General features: G+C 34.9%; 1 protein-coding gene across 2 annotated transcripts in view; it reads right to left on the bottom strand.

Moving 5' to 3' along the window:
- GABRG2 (gamma-aminobutyric acid type A receptor subunit gamma2) overlaps positions 1-26,957 on the bottom strand; it is a 98,215-nt gene extending 71,258 nt beyond the window's left edge. The window contains exons 1-3 of one of the 2 annotated variants that reach the window (XM_036920399.2): positions 26,419-26,957; positions 1,874-2,025; positions 304-371 (exon numbers count right to left, since the gene is read on the bottom strand). In XM_036920399.2, the coding sequence (XP_036776294.1) occupies positions 304-371; positions 1,874-2,025; positions 26,419-26,525 (327 nt within the window). In that variant the 5' untranslated portion in view covers positions 26,526-26,957. The remainder of the gene's footprint in view (positions 1-303; positions 372-1,873; positions 2,026-26,418) is intronic. The other variant, XM_036920489.2, reaches the window with a different exon arrangement.
- Between the last annotated feature and the right edge of the window lie 866 nt (positions 26,958-27,823).

Raw genomic sequence — 27,823 nt, 5'->3', positions numbered from 1 at the left:
TAACATCAATATTCTAAAAATAGTGGAGGACTGTATTTTATAAAAGCAATATTTAACAAGCAAGAAACGATCACTGAATTTTAAGAGCCTAGCATCTTTCTACAAATCAATTTCACACTTATGGCCACATTTAATTCTCAGAACAAATCATAAAAAAATTATCTTCATATCACAAGAGAATAAAAAGATCTGAAAGGCTATCTTTCCCTTCTGAGTTTTTTGTGGGCATATTCTTGCTATTTCCATGATACCACATTTCCTCCCTAATATGTTAGTAAAATAGACAAGCTGTTAGAAACTCACCATATTGATAGCGTTCACTGGACCAATGCTATTCACATACATGTCTGTGTGAATTAATGTTGGTTTCACTGCAAAGAGAACCACAGAGATACGTGCATATGGAGAAGCACAGTATTTTAACTTTCTGTCTTTGTTATTATAGAAATAGATTTATTTTGGTATATTAGAAGTGACTTATTAACAACTAACTTGATGCTTGGACTAATTTGCTGCATGTAAACAGCTATTTGTTTTCAAAGAAAAACTCCTTTTAAGCATGTAAACATAATACCTAAGCATAGTAGAGTTTTGAAACTGATAATCATTTTAGACTATATAAAAATGAACAAATAAGAAAACATTATTCATATTTTCTTCATCCTTATTTCAGAAATTCTGAATTTTACTACTTTTTCTGCAAGCACTGTAATCTATTTGCGCTTTGTAACTTGACCCAAATAGAGAAAAATAACTACATAGTGACCTAGAAAAAAATATGCATTAGGAACATGAAGTATAGACATAAATAGCAACAAGTATTATCAATTGTTATTGAAACATTGTACCCTATTGATCCTCTTATAAACATATTATCCTCATACACCTCTAGCCAACACAAATCAATCTTCCTCAATGACTTAATGGATTCTGTGACTCACCAAATAATATGAGGAAACCATATGGAAACCCAATACACACCTATTTGTCAGAAGACTGATATTAAAAATCCATGACGAAGTGCACGTGCTCCATTTTCATATAACATGTAATGAACAGGGATTCATAATATTATTCTGGTCTTCAATTCAGCAAGTACATTTTTCTCATCTTTTGTCACTTTCCTTGAAAATGCCATGCCTTTATTTCCCATAGTGGATTGAATTTTTTCACTGTTCTCTGCACTGACACCCCTGCTTTTACCTCAATGAGGCTACTTTCCCACCTCTGGGCTTGGCGCTTGACCAGCTGACTTACTTCGGCTCATATGCGGACAAAAGTGAGTGTAATCGCTCTAATCCTAAACATTAAGCCTGAGGAACTTCCACTTTCTGTCTTGCTCTTTGCTATTATCATAAGAAGGAGACTCCTAAGTAGCTTGCTGGTCCCGGAATTGAATGAAAATACAGCTTTCCTAAACAAGAGGCCCCAGCCTGGTCTAGCTTAGATTAGACATGCCCAGCAAAGTGTTAAATAAATGCTTATTATTGTGCACCCCTGAGATTTTGTGGTGTTTGTTACACAGTAATGGGTTACCAATATGTTTATTCTCTACCATTATTTACCTTTTTGTTTTTGATGTTACCTTACAAAGCAGTTGTCATTTTCCTCCTATGGCCTTGGTGTAGGACATCCAGGAAATTTTGAATTTCTGCCTCTCAAGCTTCACTTGAAAATCATCTTTCTCCATTGTGAAGGTATCAATGCCCCTCTATCCCCAGGCCTGAATGCTATTTTTACATTGTATTTTTACAACATATAATGACAGTATCCTTGAAATCTTTCAGGTTATTAAAATATGGTGATGTTTTCTTCTAATGTGGTAAATATGTTTGCTTCTGTCTACACCACACCACAGAAGACTTCTACATACCTCCTATATCAGGCCGGAGTTTATTATCATATCCTTCCAGGAGGTTGTTTAAGATGACAGTAACATCACCTTCAGGAACTTTTGGAGTCAAAACCCATGTTTTGTTAGAAGCATAATCTTCATAATCATCATCAGACTTTTGGCTAGTGAGGCTAAAAAAATAAAAATAAAAAACATTGATCAAGAAACATAGACTCCATCCAAATTCTCTTTTACTTACAGACCAATGGTAGGAAAGGAGAAAAAGAGGATTTCAGAAATGTTTTATAAGGAATTACAATGAACATTCCTACCTAACAGCTGGTCTAGCACAAATACAGATTAAAATTTGTTAGCGTGTACTCTCTAGTTTTCCAGAATTCTCAGTCCTCCCATCTGTACGTGGTCCATGTTTTACCAGTTACTTTTGCCTTTTCCATAATTGATGCTCCTCCTGTCCCCCTTCCCAACTTCATGAAGGACTTGTTAAAAAGAAACCTATTTCTGTGAAAGTGATGCTTAAATGACCATAATGTAGTCTAAGACCTCAGGCATAATGTCTACTTGTTCCTCCTTTGAGAAGTTAACTTGTTTCCAGACTATTAATGAAAGTAAGAGACTGATAATTAGATTCACTCCCACAAACCTCCCAATAAGCTTCTCCCCCTTCAATTGAACTGCCAAGGGAGCTCAGTCTTGCTGCCTTTTCTTCCCCCAGGGTGTGTGTGTGTGTGTATTTTTTTTCCCCTTCTTACACGGGAAGCAAGGACGTTTCATTTATCTGTGAGTGCTAAGAACCTGGTGCTGTGCAGAAAAATGTACCTGTAGACTTTGAAACCACTCTTTATTATAGCAAAAATCTCTTAAGCTGGAAACTCATATTAATAGTTAATGTACTATAATCATAGAAATGGAATTACCTATTTTAAGTGATCAAACAGCCACATAATATGCTATGCCCAACCTTGTCAGAAAACACCCACAAAGGGCCAAAAGCTAAGGTTAGCTTTGGAAGGACATTGCAATTCCTCTAGCTTGCCTCTCCTCTGCCTCAGTTTCCATCACTCCCACCCCATTCACAAGATGAGTATATTGTACAGACTTAGTGGCAATTCAAAACCTTGCAAAAGCTTCCGTTTTCATTTCTATCAGCATTTAGTGAATATTGGTTACTTCCATGGTAAAATTAAAATTTATGGTGAAACTTTTAAAAAATACAAACTTACATTAGAGCTCCGCATCCCCATCTTCAGTTTATTTTCCTAAATATATGGTACAGAATGGATCTTGTCAAAAATCAAGTCACTGCCACATTACCCAGAATATATGTATATATTCTTAAACTATATTTATCACTTCAATCATATTCATGCTAGATATTACAAACTATATTTTATATAAATGTATATATAAAATATTGTAAGTATCTATTATATATGTGCAAGTGCATATGTATATGGGTAGATGACTAAATATGGTAGAAAAAATCTGATTGTGTGATTAATTTGGCTTGAGAATGAGGACAGGAGATGAAACTCTAAGAGTAATCACTTACATGGATCAACTTAGTCAGCAAGTAATCTCTTTTTATTCCTTTAAAGCTTTATGAATAGGAAACATTAAAACTGAGCCACAAATCTGCACAAAACCTGACAAAGGCAGTCTTACACCTTGTACTTCAGTTAGCATAGGAACTTTACACAAAATGAAATTTGAATTTTATACAGCACGCATAGAGGGTATGATGGGCTGGATAAATCTTCAACTAGCCCTCAAAAAAAAAAAAAAAAGAACTTGATGCAGGCAGAGTCCAGTTCTCTGCTAGGGAAATTCCTCTTGGCCCTCAATTCGTTATTTCTCTAGAGAACTGCTAAACTCTGCCTTATAGAACTCTAATCTTATGACCTAAATCTTACTAAAACTACTTCTTAGTTTAAGAAGAAGTAAAGAATTTCTCAGACAAAAAAAGAAGTTTCAAATGCCTCCAATAATACACTGAGGAAAGAATGTGGCTGGCCCTTGGATGTCACCATAATGGAATTTTAACCACCATTTAATTTGTTCATGTAAAAGTGCCTTTACAAAAAAAAAATCTCTCCCTCTTCCTTCCACTCCCTCTCTGTCTCCCCATCTCTGTTTCTCTGTCTCTGTCTCTCTGACAAATATACCCTATTACATTTCTTCAAGGGAAGGAGATACATATTAATCTCTTGGTTTGCTTGTTTATAGTACTTCCTCACACTAACAAATAAATGACCCAAACGCGATGGTACTGTATTCCTGGTATCTGGCAGTCTAGGAGGAAAGATCCGTTAAGTGAAGAAATAAGGGATACTTGCTTATACAAGGAATCCTACTTTCCAGAACTGCACCAATAATTCTCTTAGAGTCATCATCTATTGGATGCCAAAACAATAACCAAATAAGAAAAAGTGGCAGTGACAATTTTGAAGTCATACGTCAGGATGCCTATTTAGCCAGAGAGGTAACAGAGTAGAGAAATTAAGAGCATACACTTCTGAGTTAGGAAGTACCAGGTCTGCCTTCTGAAATCATGCCTTGCCTCTGTCACTTACTATTTTATGACCTTGGGCAGGGTATTTAACCTTGTTTAACTTCTCAAACTTCTCATCTTTAAAATAGAGTTAATACAAATATTCATATCACATTTCTATGCAAGGTTAAGATAAAGCTTATTTAGTGCCTATCACAGTGTCCAACACATAGCCCTGAAAATAGATCCATTTTAATTATTATTATAAAGCAGCTACTGTTAGATTTATAACAGCAGCTCTGACCATGTAACTAAAACCTAAATCTACAGATGCTGTTTCCAGGCTTTTATCTAATATGGGCTGAGAAGAACTAAAAACAGATGTTTTCCAGGAAGAAAAATAATGAACCCCTACATTAAAAATAAATGAAATTTTTATTCTCTAGAGCTTTCCCAGCTGAGGTCTAAATTATGGGGCTGATGCATAATCTGGGATTGTTTCCAAATTTGTCTTAAAAAAAGAAAAAGAGAACCTCTCTCATTCAACACTGGCTGTTTATTTTCTAGAATTCTTTGGAGTCAAGACCTCCTCATTTATAGGTAAGCTATCTGGCATAATGAAGTCTGACCATCAGCTAAGGCATTTGTGGAACTGTGAACTCTAAGACAACACCTGGGCAGAAATAGATGCGTAACAATTCAAAAAACTGACTTCACAGTTGAGTGGGCTGAAAGCAAATACAGAGCTGAACTAGCTAAAGACACCTATCTGAATGTAATAGCCTTTAGAAGGGATTACTCCTTGTGCTCTTAGTTTAAAAAATAATCTTACAAAGGGAAAGAACTGGAATTGAAATTACTCTTAAATTAAATTAGTACAATGCAAAAAACTCTTTTTGTATTTGAGTGATAATTTCTGAAAGACAGTGCCAGAAAAGGTTGTAATGCCTTCATTTGTCTTCATTGTTGAAACTTCCAAAAAAATGTTAGAAAGCCATCTGACCGAGAGCCTTGGGCCAGCAGCATGAGCGTCTCCTGGAGAATTGCTAGAAATGCAGAACCCTGCGCCCTGTCGGACTCCTGAATGACAATCTTTATTTTAACAAGATCTTCAAGTGATTCACATGCATATTAAAATTTGAGAATCTCAGCCACAGAGTGTTGCTTACAGTGGTGCCTACTCATAGGTGTGTGTGTGCTGTGGACTGTAGAAATCCAGATCTCCAGGTTCCTGCTTTAGCTCTGACTCTGAATCTCCATGTTGTAAAATGGAGTATTAATTTTTATTTTCATGTTTACAGTTTTATTCATGACTTGAATTTATGTATGATTAAAAAGATGTAATAAATTCATGTTTATTATCAGAAACAAAAATCGATTTTATTTCAGGAAAAAAGTAGGTTTATCTCTAAATAAACAACACAAACACTGAATAGTTCAGTGAGAGGTTGCTTTCAACTATATAGAAGATTCTAAATATTTGAATTTTGGTACAGTTCTGGATGACTGCCACTGTGAAGATTAGTCAGGCAGTTCACAGAATTTTAATTTTTAATCCAGGTATTTCAAATTCCCCCAGATTCAATAAAGATTTAAGTTTACTGGAAGTAAATATCCTGTTATTCTATTCTTCTGGGGTAGTATAACAGCAAACATATTGGGTAAAATATTAAAAACATTTGTCTTTTCATTTAGGTGCCTTAAATCCATTTGTGGTTTGACATCATAAAGACAGATATAATTTTTCTTTCTCTGACATAGGTAGAGAAGTAGTTGAGTAAAAACATAAACAAAAATTCATTTATTTTTATGCTTAAAGTGTTTTTAAATGATTAGTGTTTCATTCCTTCATTAGTTTCACTAGAATTTTGTTGGCACAAGTTTTGCTTTACTTTTATTTTATAGGTGCAATGAGTCAAATGCAGAGAATTTTGTATGTCAAAATAAATCTCCCAAGACATACATGTCAGTAAAATGAAACTCTATATCTTTTCTATTAAAAATTCCTGTTAATTGGATTTTGTGCTCTATTAATATTACCCCTATTGTTCTCCACTGCTCATGTAACACCAGTATCTATGCCTTGCTTTTACTACCATACTACCAAAGGGATCCCCCACTACCCCAAATTCTCATCAGGCTGTATAATCCAGGGGGAGGCTCATACTCCAAAAGCATCAGGAACAGGAGAATGTGATGTTCCTTACAGCATCATGTTACCTTCAGAGTTTGTTGAGTTCCTGAAACCTGGACAAACTCGAATACATTTGTATATACTGTCCTTTCTGCATAAAATATTTTCTTCTTTCTACCTTGCCAACCATTTCTGCACAGCTTTTGACACGTTTTGTTTTGTTTTTCTTCTGGCTTATGCATGCCAAATACTCGACACGGATTATTCCTTCTTACCTTTCAACACAAACGTCATCTCACAAAGGCCAACTGATTTATCTACCTTTGTTACCCAGTCCCATCCCCTTTATAATTTCGAGCTAGCCCCTTGACTGCTTCATAGCATTTGTCACAATGTGTATTTATTTGCTTATTGCCCATCTCCATTACTTGACTATAAATTTCATTAGTGCATGCTTAATTAAGAATTTTAGAGAGGATCAATTTTTTGCTAGCTAGTTTTCCTAAGATGAATAATAATACCAACAATAGCTACCACTGAATACTCAGTATGTTCCAGGAATAACTTTAAGGACTTCACATGCATTGTCTTACTTAAGCCTTAAAATGCTGATATTCCTATAATTGTTCCCATTTTACAGATGAAGAAAAATGATATTTACCAATATTCACTTCTGTTTGCCAAAACCAAGACGTTTAGCCATTAAGTTGCAAGACTGAAAAAATAATTAGGACCAAAGAATCTGCTACTGTACATTCATCAAAAATAGACCATCCAAAATAAATGGTTGCTCAAGCTCATTTTCCCTTAGGACATTAAATTAGTTTATGCCTGAGCTCAATAAGTATGGCACCTTCAGCACAAAGTTAATAACATTCAAATTTCATAAGCTTGCCATTGTAGATACCAACGATTTGATCCCATACTGATGAATAAAAGCAGAGCTCACAATTAAATTTAATGGAAGTGCTAAGCTGCTTCACAAACTCGTTCTTGGCTTGGAAAGCAATTTTTTTATATTACGTTAACAGCTGTTGGTATATGTGTTTATTTGACTGGGCCAATTATCAGACATATATATTCCAATGTGTAAAATGCAAACTGTTTATTTTGTAGCAATCACCAATGATACATATCAAATAAGAATCTGTGGGTTTTTATAAGCTAAGATGAATTTTATTGCAAGTATCAGAACATTGAGACTAAATTGGGAGGCACTGGCATTTAATTGTAAAGCCTAATATTAAAGAGCTTTGTGGTACTTTGATTCAGCTTCTCAACTATGTATTTATGAACTCATATTTTTTCTATCCTGCCCTTATATCCTCTATGGCATCAGCTTCATCCCAAAGATGGCTTGACTGTGCAGTTACGAGATGCTTGCTACAACTCCTTGCCTCTAGGTTTCCTTATGTACATCGATGTAAACTGAGATAAACTCTACCAGAAGTTCTCTCAAAAAGTCTGAAATATCTACTTTTCTGAATGTCACCAGAAAATCTCATTTTGTATAACACTAGCCCACATGCATATGAATTTACACATATGAAACATTTATCTATGGCATGAGGATGGGAATATGTTAATTATTTTAGTCTAATTATATGTCCCACCACTACCATGAAAAATGGAACTGGCCTACCAAAAAGCATGTGGACTCCACAGATACCACATAAAAACTGGGTTAATTAAAAAGGTAAGGAGGGCAAACATGAGAAGGCAGGCACAGCACTCACTGGGGTCAAGGGGTGTAAAACAAGGAAAAGCTACCAATGTCAGGTCAGATTCTAGAATTATCACTCAAGTCTATTTTTGCCAACATAGCTGTATAGTTTGTTTTAAACTTTCTTATATAAACATGGAAGAGAGTGTGATAGAGCCACTTGGACTTTTTTAGTAGAACAACTAGGACTCATAAGCTACTGGAAGGAAAACATACTGGTATTACCTGTTAATGATGATCACGCAAATGTCCTGTAACCCAGAAAGTCCATTCCTAGATTTATCCCCAAAAGAACCACCTACACGTGTCTACTCAAAGACTATTCAAAGAGCATAAAAATATTCATGGTTGGATTTTTGGTAAAATAGATATAAATTCTTATGTTGTAAATAATAATGATTTCTGATAATGATAGTGATGATCATTAAACTGGAACATTCCTAATTTATCCTTTTATTTATAAAGCACTTTTATGCCACTTTTTTACAAAGTGATAAAAAATAATATTCTCAATTTTTCATTGTGTACACTTCACCACAGAATATAACTATGGCTTCAAAACCTGAATGACTTTGGGAAAACTCAAACAATTCATCGTGCCTACTATATACTAACACAGAATTTTTAAAAGGCAGCAACCTGAAGTGAGGCCATAAGTATGTTGATCTCATACAACAAATTCTTTCTGTGAGGTCGCAGAACTCAGACCCTATGCTTGTATTATTACTATCACATGACAACATGGGGACCAACCAGATCGATACAAACTTTGCTCTCCTTCACTCCAGAAACACACAGTTTGCACTTCTTGCTCTGTACTGACTATAGAAATCCAAGACCAATTTTAACCACGGAAGATATGCAAACTATAAAGTTAATGTCAGAGAAGGACGTAATCATTTACCATAAAAAAAAATCTTCCAAAAAGGAAATACTTTGTATTTCTTCATTTATCTGATGACTGTCGTTATGAATGGGCAGCGTCCAACACATACTGAATGTTCAGTACAGGATGTACACCAGTCACTCTTATCCTGACTCTGTGTTAAAATTACCTAAAGGGCTTTAAAGAAATACCAGTGCTAAAGGCCTACTTCTTAAGATACTGATTTAATTGGTCTAGGTTGGGGCCAAGACATTGGTATTCAGCTAATTCTAAGGTGCAGCCAGAATTAAGAGCTACTGTAAGACAGTGTGACAGACCTACTTGGACTTTCTTTTCTTAGAGTAAGTACCACTTTGGTAACTGCTCTCAAGCAAGTCAAATGTCACTTACTAGTGTTTCAAGGTATACTGTAAATTGAAAATTGCATCATCCTCAATATTTATATACTGTTACGATCACCCCACATCAATGTTTCCTTAAAGTTGCCCCTGGTAACTGTTTCACATAGGCAAAGCATTTAAAGACACTGAAACATAAAATTATAAAAATGTACCCTTCCTAATTTTCTTTCAGCACATCTGATTATATTATGGAATAAGCCTCAGCTTATTTGTAATTCGTCTTTAACCAACTTCTCCAGTTTGCTAATCTACTTTCTAAGGAGAGCAACATCAAGCTCAGCACTTCTGGTGATAACAATACACAGCTGAAATGTGGTAACACTGTTCTGGTTTCATTGTATTTACTTTGTAGGTGTCCTCTGTTTTGAAAAGTGAAACTGATTTTCCAAGCTTTATATTTTTATTAAGCATATTAAGTAACTATATTAAAAAGATACTGGTTTTATGAAAAAAATTAAGTAAATATATAACCAGGTATCACTTACATGTGGCAAAAAGCATGAAGGTGGCTGAATTTGGAGAACAATGCCTTGTAGATTTAAATTTCTTGATCTTTAAGTTGATTAGCATCTATTTGACATTCTTTTATGCAAAGCACAGTTGAAGATGGAAAAAAATACAGTGCTGATATCAAAACACCTCTCCTCTATTTGAGGAGACAAATAAATACCTGAACAGCCAGAAAAATGTAACACTTAAATAACAATGCAAAGCAAAAATAAAAACATTGTTACATTGTAGAACATGACTAATCTGTCAGCACCTCCAATTTGATGTTAAGGTTATTTCCATCAGTGTGCCTCTGCATTCATTTTCAAATATCAATTTATGTGGTGAGAAGAATATTTTCTCTAGAACATTAAACATTTTGAGGAGGTGATACAATTTTTGGTCTCTCTTCTAGCAAAGTAAAAGGTCACACACATAAACATGCATAATCATTCATATATTTATCTGCAAGGAGGCCACACAGGGAGATAGAACCTCTGTGTACTTTCTCATGATACATGAACCAAAGGTTAAACTGTTCAAGATTTAGGGTAATTTAAAGGTCACTGAAATCCAGACTATAAAAATGAAGGCTGATTGTATTGCATGCAATATCTACATATATTCAGATGTATATTCAAATGTATCAAATGCAGATATATTCAAAATCTATTGAAAATTCTTATGTCTGTAGTCGGTTTTATTCTGTGATAGTGGGAAATGAAATATTCCAATTATGTTTTAATATTCAGGCACTTGAAACAGATAATTGTTTAGGTAGCTAATTAAATTCTCACTTCCATGCAGAATTTCCCAACTAATGAACATACCTGAGTAACTATGACTCTAGAAATTTTTTTTCTCTTTTCTTTTTCCTTTGCTTCTTTCTTTCTTTTCTAAGATTCTAAGTTCAAATCATACAAATTCCAAATCCATCCCTGTAATCGTGGGCAGGTCTAAACCACTCTAAATGTTTTCATTTTTATGTTTATCTTAATGTTTTTCTAAAACATTAGTCATTTTAATGTTTTTCTAAAACATTTTCTCAAAATAAAGGTTTCATTGGTCACTTTAAAAGACATCAAATCTTTTCTTTTAGTTTGGTTATTAGCATTTTCTTCCTCCTCATTCCTCCCTTCCCATATTATATAAATAGTAGATTTTTTTCTATATAATGTAAGTTTACATAACTAGGAATTATAAATACTCCAGATCATAAGAATTGTGTGTCCATTCACTCATTTGTGTTTAGTCACAGGCATCTCCTATGAGCTAAGTACTATTCCCAGTACCTTTTTGCTTATGAAACTGTGGTAGATGTTAACAAAATACACAACCTTTGAAAAGGTCCTGATTAATTCAATTAAAACTGCACTCTCAAGTCAAAATAAAAGAAACTTTCATTTTGTCTAGAAAACTAAATGTGATCATTTTTATATAAGTATTCCAGAAAAATAATTATCTAGATAACCACTGTCTTTAAAAGCTATTATTCCAGACATAAAATTTCAATTCTATGTAAGTAAGAATGAGATTTCTGAGTAATATGTTAGGTATATGCTTAATCTTATAAAAATTGCTAAATTGTTCCCCATTTATTATTCTCACTAGCAATGTATGAGAGCTCCATTTGCTCCACATCCTTACCAACTCTACTCAGATCACTAAATCAAAATGTATAAACCCGATCGCCAAAACTCTGCTCTGATATATTTCATTGATTGCTAAACCTCTACTGAGAGTCTGCTTGGGAAATTACTTAGCATCAAAGAGAATAAAATTGAAACAGGCAGTCTCTCCCTTCAGAGAAACTGAGCTGAATATGAGCATGGCAGCAGATCTGCAAACAGAAACTCCCACCATGGACACTGGAAACTCTGTGAATGGCTTGATGACCTCAGGGTACCTGGAAAATCGTAGTTGACCATGATGGATGTTTCAAGGAATACTTCACAGCCAACATGTCCTTGGTTTTATGGTACTGAGTTTATCTTATTTGCTATTTTATTATATAAAAGATTTTGGGTGCCATGTCATGGTGTGACTGAAAAATTTTGTTTCTTTTTTCTCCATCTGTTATTTCCTCCATAAGTGTCACTGTTATTATTGAATATTGTTTCATGCTTTCAAAAAATAATAATTAGCTTAGTTAAATATCAGTCACTATTACCTGTCCTTTGTAACCTTGTAACAGAAAAGATTTATAAGAATATCTCTGAAATCTTTAAGCATCTCTCTGATGAAAATTCTGCATTCAAGACTAAAAGGTTCAAAGGAAATGGAAGAAGGGTAAGAGACTATGAAAGTAGTACACGTAAAGGAAATAGGAAAATGAGACTAGTGTTTGCAGGAATCTAATGAAATATAGTGTAGCAGTAGAGCTGTGTCTGATAAAGGGTTAGGAGCTGACACTGGAAAGGCTGTCAGGGATCAGATCATGAAAGACCATATTGAGTAATCACATGCCCAGTTTGCCTGGGAAAGTTCCAGTTGGCACCTGTGGTCTTGACATAATTATTAATAATTATGCCTCCCTTCACTAGGAAAATGTCTCCATTTTGCACACAAAAAAATATATGGCCCTATTAACTCCAAGTCTAGTTAAGACAGTTGGATCTTGTCTTATGGGAAAAAGGCAGTTACTGCAAAGCTTTAATATGACAATATAACAAAACCATATTTGTGTTTTAAGAAGTCATTCTAAAGTGAACCTGTTTTTATTTACAGATGACAATATTATATATTAAAAAATCTTAATAAATTTACGAAAACTACTAGAACTAATAATTAGAACTAATATCACAGGATATAAATTACTGTACAAAATAAATTGTTTTTCTATGTAATAGTAATGAACATTTGGAAAATAACATTTTAAATATATAATCAAATAAAATTCACAAAATATTTAAGAATACACTTAAAATATGTACTGAAGTATACAGTAAGTGAGAAAAATAAAGGAAACCTAAGCAAATGGAGAGTTAAACCAAGTTCATGGATCGGAAGACTGAAGACTATAAAATTGGCAATACTTTCAAAATTGACCTGTATATTCAAAACCATTTTAATGAAGATACAGCAGGATATTGTGATTTTGTTTTGTTTTTTGTATAAACTGATAAATTTTTTAAATATATAAAGATACTAAAGATATAAAATAGACAAATCAGTCTAGTTAAAGAATATGAATGTGTTTCATATTCATTACCTGGCTTCAAGATTTACTATAAAGCTACAATTAACAAAGTCATCTAGTACTGACATAAGAATAGAACAAGTAACCATCAACAGAACTAAAAGGTATCCTAGAGTATGGGAGAATATATTTGTAAATGACATATCTGAAAAGGGGTTAAAATCCAAAATATATAAAGAACTCACACTGCTCAACACCCAAAGAGCAAAAAACCTGATTAAAAAAATGGGCGGAGGTTATGAACAGACAATTCTTCAAAGAAGAAATTTAGATGGCCAATAGGCACATGAAAAGATGCTCCACATCACTAATTATCAGGGAAGTGCAAATTAAAACCAAGTGCAGATATCACCTCACACCAGGTAGGATGGCCAACATTGAAAAGACTAGGAACAACAAATGCTGGTGAGGATGCAAAGAAAGGGGAAGCCTCCTACACTGCTGGTGGGAAAGTAAAACTAGTTCAAACATTGTGGAAACAATATGGAGGTTCCTCAAAAAGCTAAAAATAGAAATACCATTTGACCCAGGAATTCCACTCCTAGGAATTTACCCAAAGAAAAGAAGTTCTCAGATTCAAAAAATACAGATGCACCCCTATGTTTATTGCAGCACTATTTACAATAGCAAAGATATGGACGCAAACTAAATGTCCATCAGTAGATGAGTGGATAAAGAAGAGGTGGTACATATACACAATGGAATACTATTCATCCATAAGAAAGAAACAAATCCTACCATTTGCAACAACATGGATGGAGCTAGAGTGTATTATGCTCAGTGAAATAAGCCAGGCGGAAAAAAGTCAAGTACCAAAAGATTTCACTCATATGTGGAGTATAAGAACGAAGAAAAAACTGAAGGAACAAAACAGCAGCAAACTCACAAACTCCAAGAAACGACTAGCAGTTGCCAAAGGAGAGGGGTTGGAGAGGGTGGGTGGGGAGGGAGGGAGAGGGGATTGAGTGGTATTATGATTAGTACACATGGTGTGGGGGGGATCATGGGAAAAGACAGTATAGCACAGAGAAAACAAGTAGTGACTCTGTGGCATCTTACTACACTGATGGACAGTGACTGCAGTGGGGCATGGTAATGGGACTTGATAATATGGGTGAATGTAGTAACCACATTGTTTTTCATGTGAAACCTTCATAATAGTGTATATCAATGATACCTTAATAAAATAAAAAAGAATAAACAAGTAGAGCAATTGAATGGAATACAAATTATAGAAATAGACCTAGATATATTTGTTGATAACATTTTCACAGTTACCAAGGAATGTCAATAGGAAAAGGAAAATTTTTTCAAAGATGGGACTGAAACAATTGAATAAGTGTATAGGAGAAATGAATCTCAACCTCTAACATATATTAAATAAAAATAATAATTTGAGATGACTCATAGAGCTAAATGAAAAAGCTACAAAAGAAAAAATATGAAAATATAACTTTGTAAACTGGGGGAAAGCAGAAATTTCTTAGGACAGACAAAACACTAACCATTATAAAAAAGAATTACACATGCACTTTATAATTAAACATTTTGCTCATCTAAATAAGTAAATAATAAACCCAAAGACAGAAAAAATATTTTTACTTCATATATCTGACAAAGGATTTTTATCTAAAATTCATAAAGTACTTCCACAAGTCAATAATAAAGTAAAATATAATAAAATAACTGAATAGGTAAAATTCACCTCACTATAATCCAAAATTTACCAGCTTCCATATACTATAAATACCATGATTTATAATATTATGAATCATATCATTTGTGATAAATATTATATATTTATTGACATATAATACATATTATTGTATGTCCCTAATAATCCCTATCAGCTGGTATTCACACATTCACACTTTTGTCTAGACCTCTCCCATAATTATCAAGGTTGGTTGTGTTACTAATAGCACATGGCAGTCATGATGATATGTAATTTTGAGACTGTATTGTAAAAGTCTGTGACTTCTATCTTGAGTGTTCTCTACATCTCTCATTCCATTTTTCATCACCATGAAGAAACTATCAATTAAGGAACTGGAACCTCCTATCAATAGCCAATTGAAGTGAGCTTGGGAGTGAATTGTCCAGCACCTTCAAGATAATGGAAGCCTCTTCGTTAACTTGCTTTCAATCTTATGAGAAATCCCTTACCAGAATAACCCAGCTATGTCATTCCTAGATACCTGATGCTCAGAAACTTGTGAGATAAGACATGTTTGTTATGTTTTGGACAACTGTTTCTACAACTAAAAACAAAGGTAGCCAATACCTAACATTGTAAGGATTTGAAGCAACTCAAACTGTCACACATTGGAGAACTATTTGATAAGTTCTTATAATGTAATAATGCATCTAGCAATGCATCTATGCCCCAGCAATTCGACCATGAGAAAGGAAGTCAGGTCCACAGAAACTCCTGCACAATAATGCCCATGCCACTTTTGTCCAAACAGTCTCAACTTGGAAGCATCAATTGGAGAATGGGTAAACATTGTAATTCATACCATGAGAATTCACAACAATAAAGAGGAGCTCATGACATATATAACTCTGTATCGCAAAAACATTATGTTGAGCAAAAGAAGCCAGGCACAAAAGGCACACACAGTCCCATGTGCTAACATATGTTTCCTCGTTATATCAGGACCTAAATGCACATGTTTTAGAAATATTATCAAGTTTATAATAATAATATAAAGCAAGTGAGTAGTATAGGCATTCTAGAAATTTAGGGACCTCTCCCCAACTTCTCACCTTACACAAGATGAGGACTGGAAAATTAGAGAATTTTTATTAAGAAACCACTCTCCTGCCTTCTCCCAACATTTAGAATTTAACAGAGGGGGGAAGGATACCGCTGTCTCCAGGAATATCCCTAGGAAATAAATAATGACCTTGTAGTAGTAACAAAACAAAAACAACATATAAGGGATGTTTATCATGAGCCACACCCTTAGCATGTATTATATCAATTATGACTCAAAATAATCTTATGAATAATTATCTTTATATATATATATATGTGTGTGTGTGTGTGTGTGTGTTAACATTCTGAGGCTAAATGAAGTTGACTGAGGGAATCTGAATCCTTGTCAAGTGTGGCTCTACAGCTTATGCTTTTAAGGACTATAACTACACTGCAAGACCTGTTTGCTTTTTGTTTTTGTTAGCAGCTCTATATGATGGACTTAAGAGTGAGATACAACAGAAAAGATGAAAGGTGTCTTCTTTATTCCTTTTTTAAGAGAATCAAATTTCAGGGATGCAATTTTCATTATTTTATTTAAAAATAATTATGGAGCATCTTTTAGAGGCAAGGCACTTCTCTAAAAGCCTGGATTATATCAATAGAAGAAGCAGCATCTCTGCTTTCATCAATCCTGGCTTCTAAGCTGAGGGAGATAGAAATAAAAAGCAAAAACAATAAACCAGTAAGCCATATAATAAAAAGGCATTTTCTTAATTACTGAAGGCAGAAAATACCCAGGGCAGATAAAACATAGAAGAGAGAAGGTGGAATTGTGAGTACTGGGTTGAGAATTGCTTGCAATATTGCACCAAATAATCAGTGTAGTCTTCACTGAGAAGCTAATGTCTGAGGAAAGACTGAAGGTAGATTAACCTATGGATATTTGCGAGACATGCATTGCACAGGGAACAGAATATTAAATACACTTTCTCCATTGTCATAACTGATGTGCCAGAACTGAGAAAAATAGGTGAAAGCTGCCACACTCACATTTAACACAAAGATGGCAGGCTGACAAGAAGCAGCAGAACTTGCTAAAGGCCAAAAATCAGCCCTGGGTTTCTTTTCCTTCAACTACCTTGAAGTGACACAATAGATGCTAAGGGAGTCAGTGAGAAAGGAGTTCTTGTGTAAGAGGGTTATCGGCCTGAGAGCAGAAAGAGCTGTGCAATGTTGTACCCTCTGCTCCCATGGTGGGACTTGCTCTGCCTCTGCCTCAAGGCAATTGCAAAAGGACGTCAAGAAATCCACTCATTGATGTCTATCGTGAAGGAGCAGTAACAAGGGCAACTCCTATCTCTACCACAAAGAGGAAACTTGCATACCTGCTTTCTAGTACACTCTGAACACAGGATGGGTGGAGAATTCTTAGGAAAATTTGGTCTGTATTCTCTGTGATCTGAACAGTCCAAATGACTACTGTAGCCTATTTTCTGAAAAGGTCTAAAGGTAATAGGTTGGTTTGAACAACCCCTGCAGTGAATCTGAGTGAGAAAGACCTTCACTTTCAGAATCTAACAGGCAATTTTGCTGAGTGTGTTTATTACTTATTTATTAATTCATTTTTTCCTTCATTCCCCATGAGCTAAGTGGATGTCAGAAAAATGGTCATGTTGGAATCATCTTAAAAAGACTGTATACTTGGCATGATAATGCTAGTGGAGAGCCAGGGTGGGTGTATCTTTGGGGTGGATCTGAGGGGGTGTCACAAACATCAGCCATCATACAATATAACACAGGTGAGGCAACAGTACAATGCTGGATGTCCCCAGAAGAAGGAGGAAGGTTGAGGGTTAGCTCCACAGAACCCTCCAATCCCCCATGAAAGAATAACTGAGCATTAGACACCTGTCACTCAGAGACTACAAATGAAGATCTTTCTGCTCCTTTGACCATTCTTTCTCCATTCATCCCAATCCTGTAAAAGTCAAGGGCAGCAGAATAAGAGGGAAGGAGGAACCTAACAAAAAAGTGAAGAAATAGTGTCAAACTGCAGACATTTTAGGTCAGGCCTGATCAGAGAACTGAACAAAATGTAAACTGAATGGGAGATTGAAAGATTGAGATTTTTAATGCCTGAAAATGAGGTTATTCTCAACATGGAAATGAATGGAACAGTTGTGAGATTTACCTTAGATATTGTCCAGATGCAACAGGTAAGTTAGAATCATAATTTCTAAACCATACTTATCTAAGTCCAACATGTTCAATAAATCAGTTGCTGGAAAATTCAGGCAGATTTTAAGTATCATCTCATAATAAAAATCACAAAATTAAGGTTATTTTAATTAATAATAATATCTACACATGTCTGTATTTCTGTTGTTCACTCTCCACATTTTTAGGAGTGGACATCACATATTCTGATATACCAATATCAATTAAATGTCTTATAAATATAAAACAAATGTTGGTTACAGGGTTAAGTTACTTCCCTAAGATAATTTAGTTTATAAAGATCACTTGGGCATAGAATAAACTCTAAATATGTATAATTTCCAGTAGCTTGATCAATAATGGTTTATAAAGGTTATGAAGTAGTTATTTAATAAGTAATGAAGTTGTTATTTAAATAAGTAATTAAGCAATCTGTTGTGGAATTGAATGAATAATAATTAATTTCAAACATATGCATTTTTTATAAGCCAATTTTTTTAATTACCCTTAAAATAATTTAAAAATCAAGAATGCAGACTTCTATCAACAAACAAAAGTTAAAAGGAGATGAGTTGGTTAAATGATTTAATCTGATTCATCGTCAACTTATTATTGACATTAAAAATTATCACTTGAAATTTTTACCTATTAAGAAATACTAGGGAAATTTCTGTCCTACTAAGAAACAGGAAATGTCTGAATGTTGTCTCAAGTTGAAAATGCTATATATATTCTTTCATTTTATAATAATTTAATTAGAATGTGTTCATTGAATCTCTCATATAGTGGGAAAAATATTTTCTTTTATGACATAAAAAACTATCTAAAAGTTTCAGATTTGTGTGTACATGCATGAATATAGGACACCTTGCTTTTAGAATGATGGTTATTTGAAAATAACTAAATATTCACTTGCATATTCTAATAGAATAAGATAAAAGGAAAGAAAATTATTAAATTAGATTTTAAAAAGCAGTTGGTAATTATTAACATGATTACTATATCTATTCTCTTATCAAAAAATTATAATTTATCAATGTTGAAAAAATCACAGAGGCACTAAAATCTCCTTTGGTACATACTTTTATAGGTCATACAGTGTATTTTGCAGTTAAATCTTAAAAACTTCAAAATATTCACTATATCTCTTGAACATACTGCATCCAAGTTTTCATGTCCTTATATTTCTGAAATCTTGAATATCACAATTGGTGTATATATTCAAGGGGGTCACATTTCTTTTTTCCCTATCTGCATCAGACTGTTCATATTTGATTGACTAAAATTCAGATAAGATGTATCCATTGGAGGTGGTAGTTGGAAAAGAGATCCATTTTATGCATACAACTTGAAGGCCTACTGGACAAGAAGTGGAGTAAAAATCCATCAACTAGCCACTCAGTAAATTTAGTCTATATTGAAGTAGTATCATATATGACCATGTTTCTTTATTTAACTGTCCTTCATATAGCCCTTTGTCTATCACATCAATAATTTTTATAGTACTAAAGAAAGATAGTTAAGAACCTTTAAAAAAATTTACAGCAATTTCTTCTCTTAAAAACTACCATTCATTTTTCAGGTGAAAACCTCTCCAATTAAGGGCAACCAAGAAAATACTTTCGCAATATTAAAGCCAACCTATTATATGATTAGATAATTACAGAACAGTTTCTGCTTGTTTGTGGATCAGTTTCTCTCTGACCTGTGCTTTCACCAAGCTAGAAAGCTGTTATATTTTCTCATAGCACCATGTGACTCTGTTGGGCAGCATTTCCAGGAGTTAGAACTTAATAATTATAAACTTCTTTGATCACTGCCTGCTACCCGTAAGATTGCAAAATCCATGATGGAAGCACTATGGCTTCTCCTGCCCCATAATTATATGCCTAGTTCCTAGCACAGACCTGGCTAAAATACTATTCCCTTAATGAATTAATTATAAAATTAATTCATATCTATATTTTTATATCTAGAGTTGTTTTCCTCTATCATTATATTTCAAATGTGTTTCAAAAGCCATTTATAAAGAGGGATTAATAACCTGCAAAACAGGGACATCAATAAGAGCTAGCCATTTATTTCTTCCTATTAAGATTATATCGACAGGATATATACAGTTTGTTTTGGCCCTTGTATTTAAATATGCCTAAATAAAATACAGAAGTTGTTATATATTTGTCTCACTTCAAAGACTTTGGTTCTACAACTGAACTTGGGTTCGTGGCAGGGTTTCAATTATTACAAAGGATCTTTGCTTAGAAAGTATTCTTTGTTTTCCCCACTATTATGTTACTTGGTATACATAAGGTTTTCTTTATGAATGGGTGGAGAGTGTAATATCAGCAATTCTTATTTAACACTACATGGCATTTTATCCGTAGAATAATACAATGATTTTATAATGATATAGAATTATTACCTTATTCTGCATTCATATCATTAATACGATAGGGATTCATATTATTTGGAGTTCATTTATTTTTACTCGAATCCACTAGTGTGTAATTTAGAAGGAGCTTTTCATTTCCTTTTAAAGGATATTTATATTTTAGAATATGGGAGAAATGATGGCAAATAACCCTACCAGTAAAGCAAACTGGAGAGGGCTTTTACATTCAAAACAATCTATTTTCTTACCTTTAGAAAGAAAAAAGTTAACTCTACTTGTGTAAGGTGTATATTACACTGGACATTCCACTACAGGAGTCTTAATCCTGCTCTACAGTTAATATTCAAGAGAACTTGGACAAGTCCCTTAACCTCTCCATATCTCATTCTCTACAGCAGAAAAATAAAATATTAACTTCCTCAGTGAACTCACGTGAAAGAAAGAATAAGAATGCATAGGCAAACATTCTCAGAAAACTAAAGCCCCAATTTCTAGAAATTATAACTTATTCCTCTAGAAATTAAAACTTCAACACTTTGATATTATCACATGCCAAAATTAATCAAGCAGTTGCCTGTATTCTTGAGGTGATCAACAATGTCAACCTTAAAAATCTACATTATTGAAGATAGAGATATCCAGGCACAGAAGCAGTAATATTATTTCTACCTAAATAGTATAGTTGTCTCAGTTTTATCTTTCACTTTTGTAAGGATTTTTGAAGCAAAACTGCAAGACGACTTTGAGCAAGTTATCCTGTGGAGATAGCTCAAAGGAGAGCAAGATCTCTTCTTTGAAAATGGGATGGCATGCAGTTAAGTTCCTGGGTAATAACCGAACTGTAGATTAAGCTATGTTTTATTTACATAGGCATAAGCATTAAGAAATTTTTTTTCAGCATAATTTGATCCATGGTCTAAATAATACCATTTAACATGTTCTTAAATTCATAAAACTAAATAGTGGATAATTTATAAATGTTTCTGTTTAGAACTTTTAATCAAAATAAGAAGATAAATTTAAGGATGGTGTAATTAATAGACACAGAGGACCTCAAACCAAGTCACTATATAGATGATTCAGTATTTTAATTTATTCAATGGGCTGATTGGATGTAAAGTACCTGTTCTAGATTCTACTGTCTGAAGATAGATAATTACAAAAATTAAAGCTGATAAATGTACATATTCTTGACTAGTTATTACAGCTAGAAGAAAACAGTATTGATTGGATGAAACTGGTCAAAAAATCTGAAGCTAATTAGTGACAGATCTAAAATATAACCAGTTATCAGTATCATGTGTGTAAATATATTTTTTTAAATACCTTTTTGAGAGGACAATTCCAAATCATCTTTCATTCAAACAAAAAAGGGCATAGTTAACAAAAGATGCACTGAGAGGGCCACAGCCCAGGAGTTACTTCTGGGAGGTGACAGGCTGTCTGTGATACTGCTGGGGTTTGGACAAAATGGTGAGACGTACTGGGTAGGTGGTAGGTGGTGGCAGCTACAGAAAAGAGAAAGCACTATTTGGCTGAACATTATTGGCAGGTCATGCATGGGACTAACAATCGTGGGGGGTCCCAGTCATTCCCTAGTCCCTGGAGGGGCACAAGACAGGAACCACAGGATGACAGCACATACATGTGTGTGTGTGTGTGTTAATATACATATACATGCACACATTATATATGTATGTTTACTTATCAATATACATCTACATACACTTCCATCTCTGTGTACATACATACTTATTAATTTATGCTACTTGTAATCGTTTTTAAGCAAACCATTTAGTCTTGATCTCAGTTTCCTACTCTAATGTTCACAATAACTACTTCACAGATTTTAGTAAAAATTAAATTATGTATTATTAAATATATTTTATACATTAAAAATATATAAATTGTGTATATTTAAATATAAAAATTTGGTTCAGTGTATGTATATACATGACACAAGTAGGTTTGAAAGCCTGAAGTTAGTATTATGTTGTGACTGTTTAGTTTCTCACTTTGATGATGTCATACATTTATTAATGGGGACATTATTAATAAATGGAGACAATATTATTAATCTTATAACCCAGTAATAGAGGGATGAATTCTTCCCTTCACATGTACCTGAGTAGGATAACACATCTGCAGTGCCCATCCCAACTGAAACCATGAATCTTTAAGCACTTAAATTGTGCTGCCACCCATGGTGGTCAAACAGTTCCTAAACTGCACTAATTATAACTTTTAACCAATTTTCTGTGATTCAGTGAATTTAGCAGAAGTACTTTGGAGAACCATGTAGGGAGGAAAATAATTTTTCTCTACCTTTCTAGATTATTTTCTGACACACTTTTGTAATAAAAAGATAGATTAGCAAGAGGAAAAAAAAGTTTAATAACATGTATACCTCCTGTATACATGGGAGAGACCCAGGGAAACTGAATAATTCACTCCCTGAAATGACCCAAGCCACCACCTTAAGTATCATCTCCAGCTAAAATCAAGAGATGTTGGGCAGTGGGGTTGCTAATTATTGGAGATTATCAGGAAAAGCACAGTAAAATAGGGTATGATTGCTATGCAGATTTGTCACTGACTTCTCCATAGATAAATTTCTAGAGATTTAGCAATCCTCCTCCTCCTAGTAGAGAGGAAGACAAGCTTACAAATAGAGATTTCCCTTATAAATGCAAATGTCACTTACAAAAAGGTAATTTCCACTCAGTTTTCAGAGCTGCTTTTCTAAATTTCATTCTATTCTAATAGAAATAAAAATATTTTTATTTCTAGCACTTATTACTGTTTTTTCTAAATAATTTTCTGTTGCATCCCAGTTTCCTCCCTCTTTGTAGGGTATTTATACTCTGAAATGGAAATGTAGTTACATTCAGAGAGTTTATAAAATTATGAAATTTGCTTAAAAACTTGCATGTATTAATAGTACATGGAGTGTATATAATTTGAATATAATCACACACACATTCATACATGTATGCATGTTTTTTTAGCCAATGTTTTCTCACACACTGGAAAGGTTTATTAAAATTCTTTATAGCTATTTCTTATCCTTTACGGTTAGTATGATACACTCAATGATTCACATACAAGTAAATTTTGTATGTAAAATTGACTCATTGAGCTAAGTTGAATAAGTAGCAATGTTCAAAGTACCTGTAACGTTAAATATGGTCATGAATGAACTTCTGGGAATCAGCAAAGAATATACGACTTTTCTTCAACATGTGGTGTATTTATGAAAATGAATATTCCTGGACTCCACTGCAGACCTGATGATTCAGAACTTTTAGTGCATGGTCAGGAAGCTCCAGTTTAGCAAGTTCCCCAGGTGATTCTCATTACAGCACTGTAGTCAGGCATGTGACAGTTTAGATACTTTTGAATATCAGAAGTTATTTTACCCCAAAAAGAGATATTAGCAATTAACATCATCAACCCAATACTTTACATTTCTTTTTGTTTTACTTTAGTGTAGACACAACATAATGAATTTAGTCAATTTAATGAGGAAGAAAATGTGTTCTTTGGACTATGTAAATGAAAAAGTCAATTAAAAGTATTATTTTTTTGTCCTTTTAATTTTCCTTCAACTTGCTAGGTGGTTCTACTGTCACTGTTTACCCAAAAAGCCTCTTTCATATTGGCTCCTAGGATCCCACATTGTTCCAGTCACTACTGTCCTTTTTAGGATCAGCTTTAGAGATCAGAGTTTCTATTTCCATCCAGCCTATTCAGTCATTCAAATGGCTTTTTCTACGGGATTGCAGCAAACAAACTCTGATCACATCCTCTGCACCAAATTGCAATGACTCCATTCTCTGTGTCATTACTGAGAAAATGTGAAAATCCTCCTATTGTAGATTTTAATGAAATATAACTCCCATTATATAGAGCTTTTTAAAAAGCTCATCTAGGCTACTAAGATAAGAGTTAATCATTAAAATGTATCACTACATGATATTGGGGAGAAAATGGTGGGACTGTTGCAACAAGAAGACATCTTAAATATGATACTGTTATAAATAATAAATCAGAACCTTTTAGTTAAAATAAGACCACCAGAAATACAATAAATAAAAATGTCCTCACCTATTTAGTTATAAGACTGTTTACAAAGATGGATGTAAGTGAGTAGGAAGGAAAGATGTATTTCCCTGTCTTGACTAGATTTTAATCCACAGGTTTCATAAGTGGTAGGAATATGAGAATATTTTCTGCCCAAAAGCAACTATCGCCTCTCTAATTTCTGAAACAAATAAAGGGCTAAGAGCTACACAGAATATAATATTAAATAGAAAAAAAAGTTTATAAATTTTGAATAGAAAAAAATGTCTTTCCATTCTATTAAAATGTATTACACATAAACCATTTCCAGTAAAAGGCCCTCTGCTTTTCTAAGAAAGCTATAACTTAACCTTGTATTCTTGATGAAAATAGTCTATTTTATAGTAAAGGGGGAATGTATGAGTAATTATGCCACCCCCATCTCTGTTTAGAAACTACAAAGAGGCTCTCACTCTTTGTTTTGCCCTAGTCTATTCCTTATCATAAATATGCATTTCTCATCACCTACCCTAAAAAATGGAGGACCAGAGAGATTTAGAAATTTTCAATAAAATAATAGTTAAATCCATCCTTGTTTTCTTTCCTTGCTACAACTAACATAAGAGTGTCAACTCCCATGAAAACCTTAGTGCAATGTCTTTCTTCTATATTTAGTTTTTCTTTTTGGGGGGAGGAGATATTGGGGTAAAATAAATCTTATAGAACTTTATTTCCAAATGACAGTGTAGAAGAGTGCAAGTAATGTAAATAATGCACTTTTAACCTGCCTTTGGTTCTGGCTGGAAATCCTGAGGGTATATTTGTGTGTAGGAGTGGGAGCACTGTTTAGGTGGGTAGATAAGTGGTGAACTCTATGTGGAGGGACTTTCCCCTGGTACTTTTGATGTAAGAAAGTCCAAGAATATTTAGGTGTAAAGCACTTCAGAGCACACACTTGCTCAGGGTTTTTGAAAATCATCTTCCCCCTCCCCATCTTTTCTGTAAAGGGCAGCAAGTCTCTAAGGCATGAATGCCTAACTTCACAATTTTGGCATCACATTCGCCTGGGTTAGCATATTGTCTCAACACTGCAGGAATGCCAACTCTTGCCCCAGGCATTCACCAACTACATTCTCTACCCCATGCCCAACAGTCCCCTCTCCCATCTCAAAGAGAGGGTAGGAATAATCAGAGCAGGGTCCCTGAACATCATTAGTGTTCCTTGGCTAAGACAGCCTTCTGCCTGCACTACCAGGGTGTCCCGAGTACAATTAGAGATGCCCTGTGGGGTGAGACAAGCCTCTTTCTTTTCGGTCCTGCCCAGGACTGCTGTCCCTGGTGCTGAACCGTGTTTGCCGATCAGGGAGTCTGCTGCCAGGTCCATGGGGCTGGTAAGAAAACCTGGCTGACTGGTCTTAAGAATGCCCAGGTGCCGAGGAAGCAGTACTCTGGTGTACAGGAACAAAGCCCCTCCCCCCACACAGACGCCAGGACCCCGTTTACAGTTTTCTCCTCCAGACCCCCACCCAAAACGCCTCCAACATGGCCTCAAAGCCGGCAATTATCCGCCAGCCCACCTCGACCTCAGCTGCAGTAATATCAAAACGCTGCTCCCCAAACACAGTCTTTATGACGTTGGCTTTTCCACTCTAAACCAAAACAAATAAAATCCAGTAAATTAACAAACGAAAGTGACCTTCCTCTTTCCTCCCTCTTCTGCCTGCCCCATATATTCACATTCCCTAAATTACAAAGCCCAGACTCTGGAAGAGTGCTTTAAATCCCGGTGGTCTCCCTAGTTCCCTATGCCCACCCCTCCCCCCAGCTCTCCGGAACAAAACGACGCCGAAAACCTCTCATCTTACCCCGGGTAGAGTGAGAGCAGGAGCAGAATCCACACCGTCATTTTCTGCGAAAATACAGGAGTCGCGTAGACAGGGCTTCTTGGGCTCCATGTATTTGTCGAACTCATCGCTTCCCCCCCTCCCTCCTCTGCCTCCTGCCTCTTGCCTCTCGGTTAAAGAAGAATCCCTCCCCTTTGTATTATTATTATGCTTATGATCTGGTGGTGGCTCCCCCCGCCTGCCTCTAGTAGGTCCCGTCACTGGGGAGCTGTATTGCTACCAGCTTTGAGAATTAATATTCAGGGGGCAGAAATAAGATCAGCACAAACGCTTGCAGATGCCATCAAAGCGTCAGCTCGGGGAGCGGCTTCCAAGGCTGGGGGAATAATATAATTGAGGCAGGGGGAGGGTACTGGGAGAGACGCACAGCGAGACAAATAAGGGAGAGAAATGCGCGCACACTCATACACACACTCCTGCGTCTCACACTCACACATACTCCCCCAGGTCCGTCCTGTTTATTTTGATTTTTCTTTTAGAGGGATACAGAGCTGTGTGTGTGCGTGCGTGTGTGTGTGTTAAAGAGAAATGAAAATACCGCTAGGGCAGCAGACTAACCATGAGGTCAAAGTGGAAGTGATTCATGCTGCTGCAGCACGAATTAACACATGCGTGATGCCTTTGCAACACTTTTACACTCTTTACTGCACACATAAGCATGCCAGGACTGGCTTTCATGGGGACAAGATATGCTTTAGCAAGCTCATAAACTGTATCACCAATGACAGGCGGTTTGTCTCATCACATCTGCCAAGAATCCTCATTTAAATTCGTGCAGGCTGAGAAGTCGTGGTTACATTGTAGGGGGAAGGGAGCAGCACTGGGGAAGGAGTGGCTGTTTTTTGGGGTTTTTTTTAGCTATCCTGTAGGAAAACAGATTTGGTTAATATCCTGTTTGAATGAAAGGAGAATACATTGATAGAATTAAAAGACATGAAGATATTCCATGCTCCCCAGGATTCAGTCCTCCCTTTTCTGTTCCCTTTTCATCTTCTGTGAAAATGAAAGACAAAAACTTACTATAATGGTGAAAATACAATCACATAGAGATAACTGCCTTAGTAAAGAATATAAACCACAAAATAGGGGGCTGCTTTTTGAAGGGAGGTTAGGCAAAGAGAGAAGATGACGAGATTTAACAATATAAAGGGATTTCTATTTGCTGTGTAAGAACTGCCTTTTTCTTTATTCTGCTTGCTGACCATCCTGATATTTCTTGGGCGGATGAGTGGTGTTTGTATGCTTCCTTCTTGCTTAGAATGTTACCATGGATACTGATACATGGGAGATACACCTTTTAGCCAACCTGGTTTAGAGGAAACCCAATTCACTCATCATGAGAAACAAGTGGAGGAGTGTTTACATG

Source organism: Manis pentadactyla, chromosome 2 (assembly GCF_030020395.1).
Source record: "Manis pentadactyla isolate mManPen7 chromosome 2, mManPen7.hap1, whole genome shotgun sequence".
In the NCBI taxonomy this organism is placed as follows: domain Eukaryota; kingdom Metazoa; phylum Chordata; class Mammalia; order Pholidota; family Manidae; genus Manis; species Manis pentadactyla.
The sequence above is the reverse complement of the archived record's forward strand: the minus strand, read 5'-3'. Positions and strand labels throughout refer to the sequence as shown.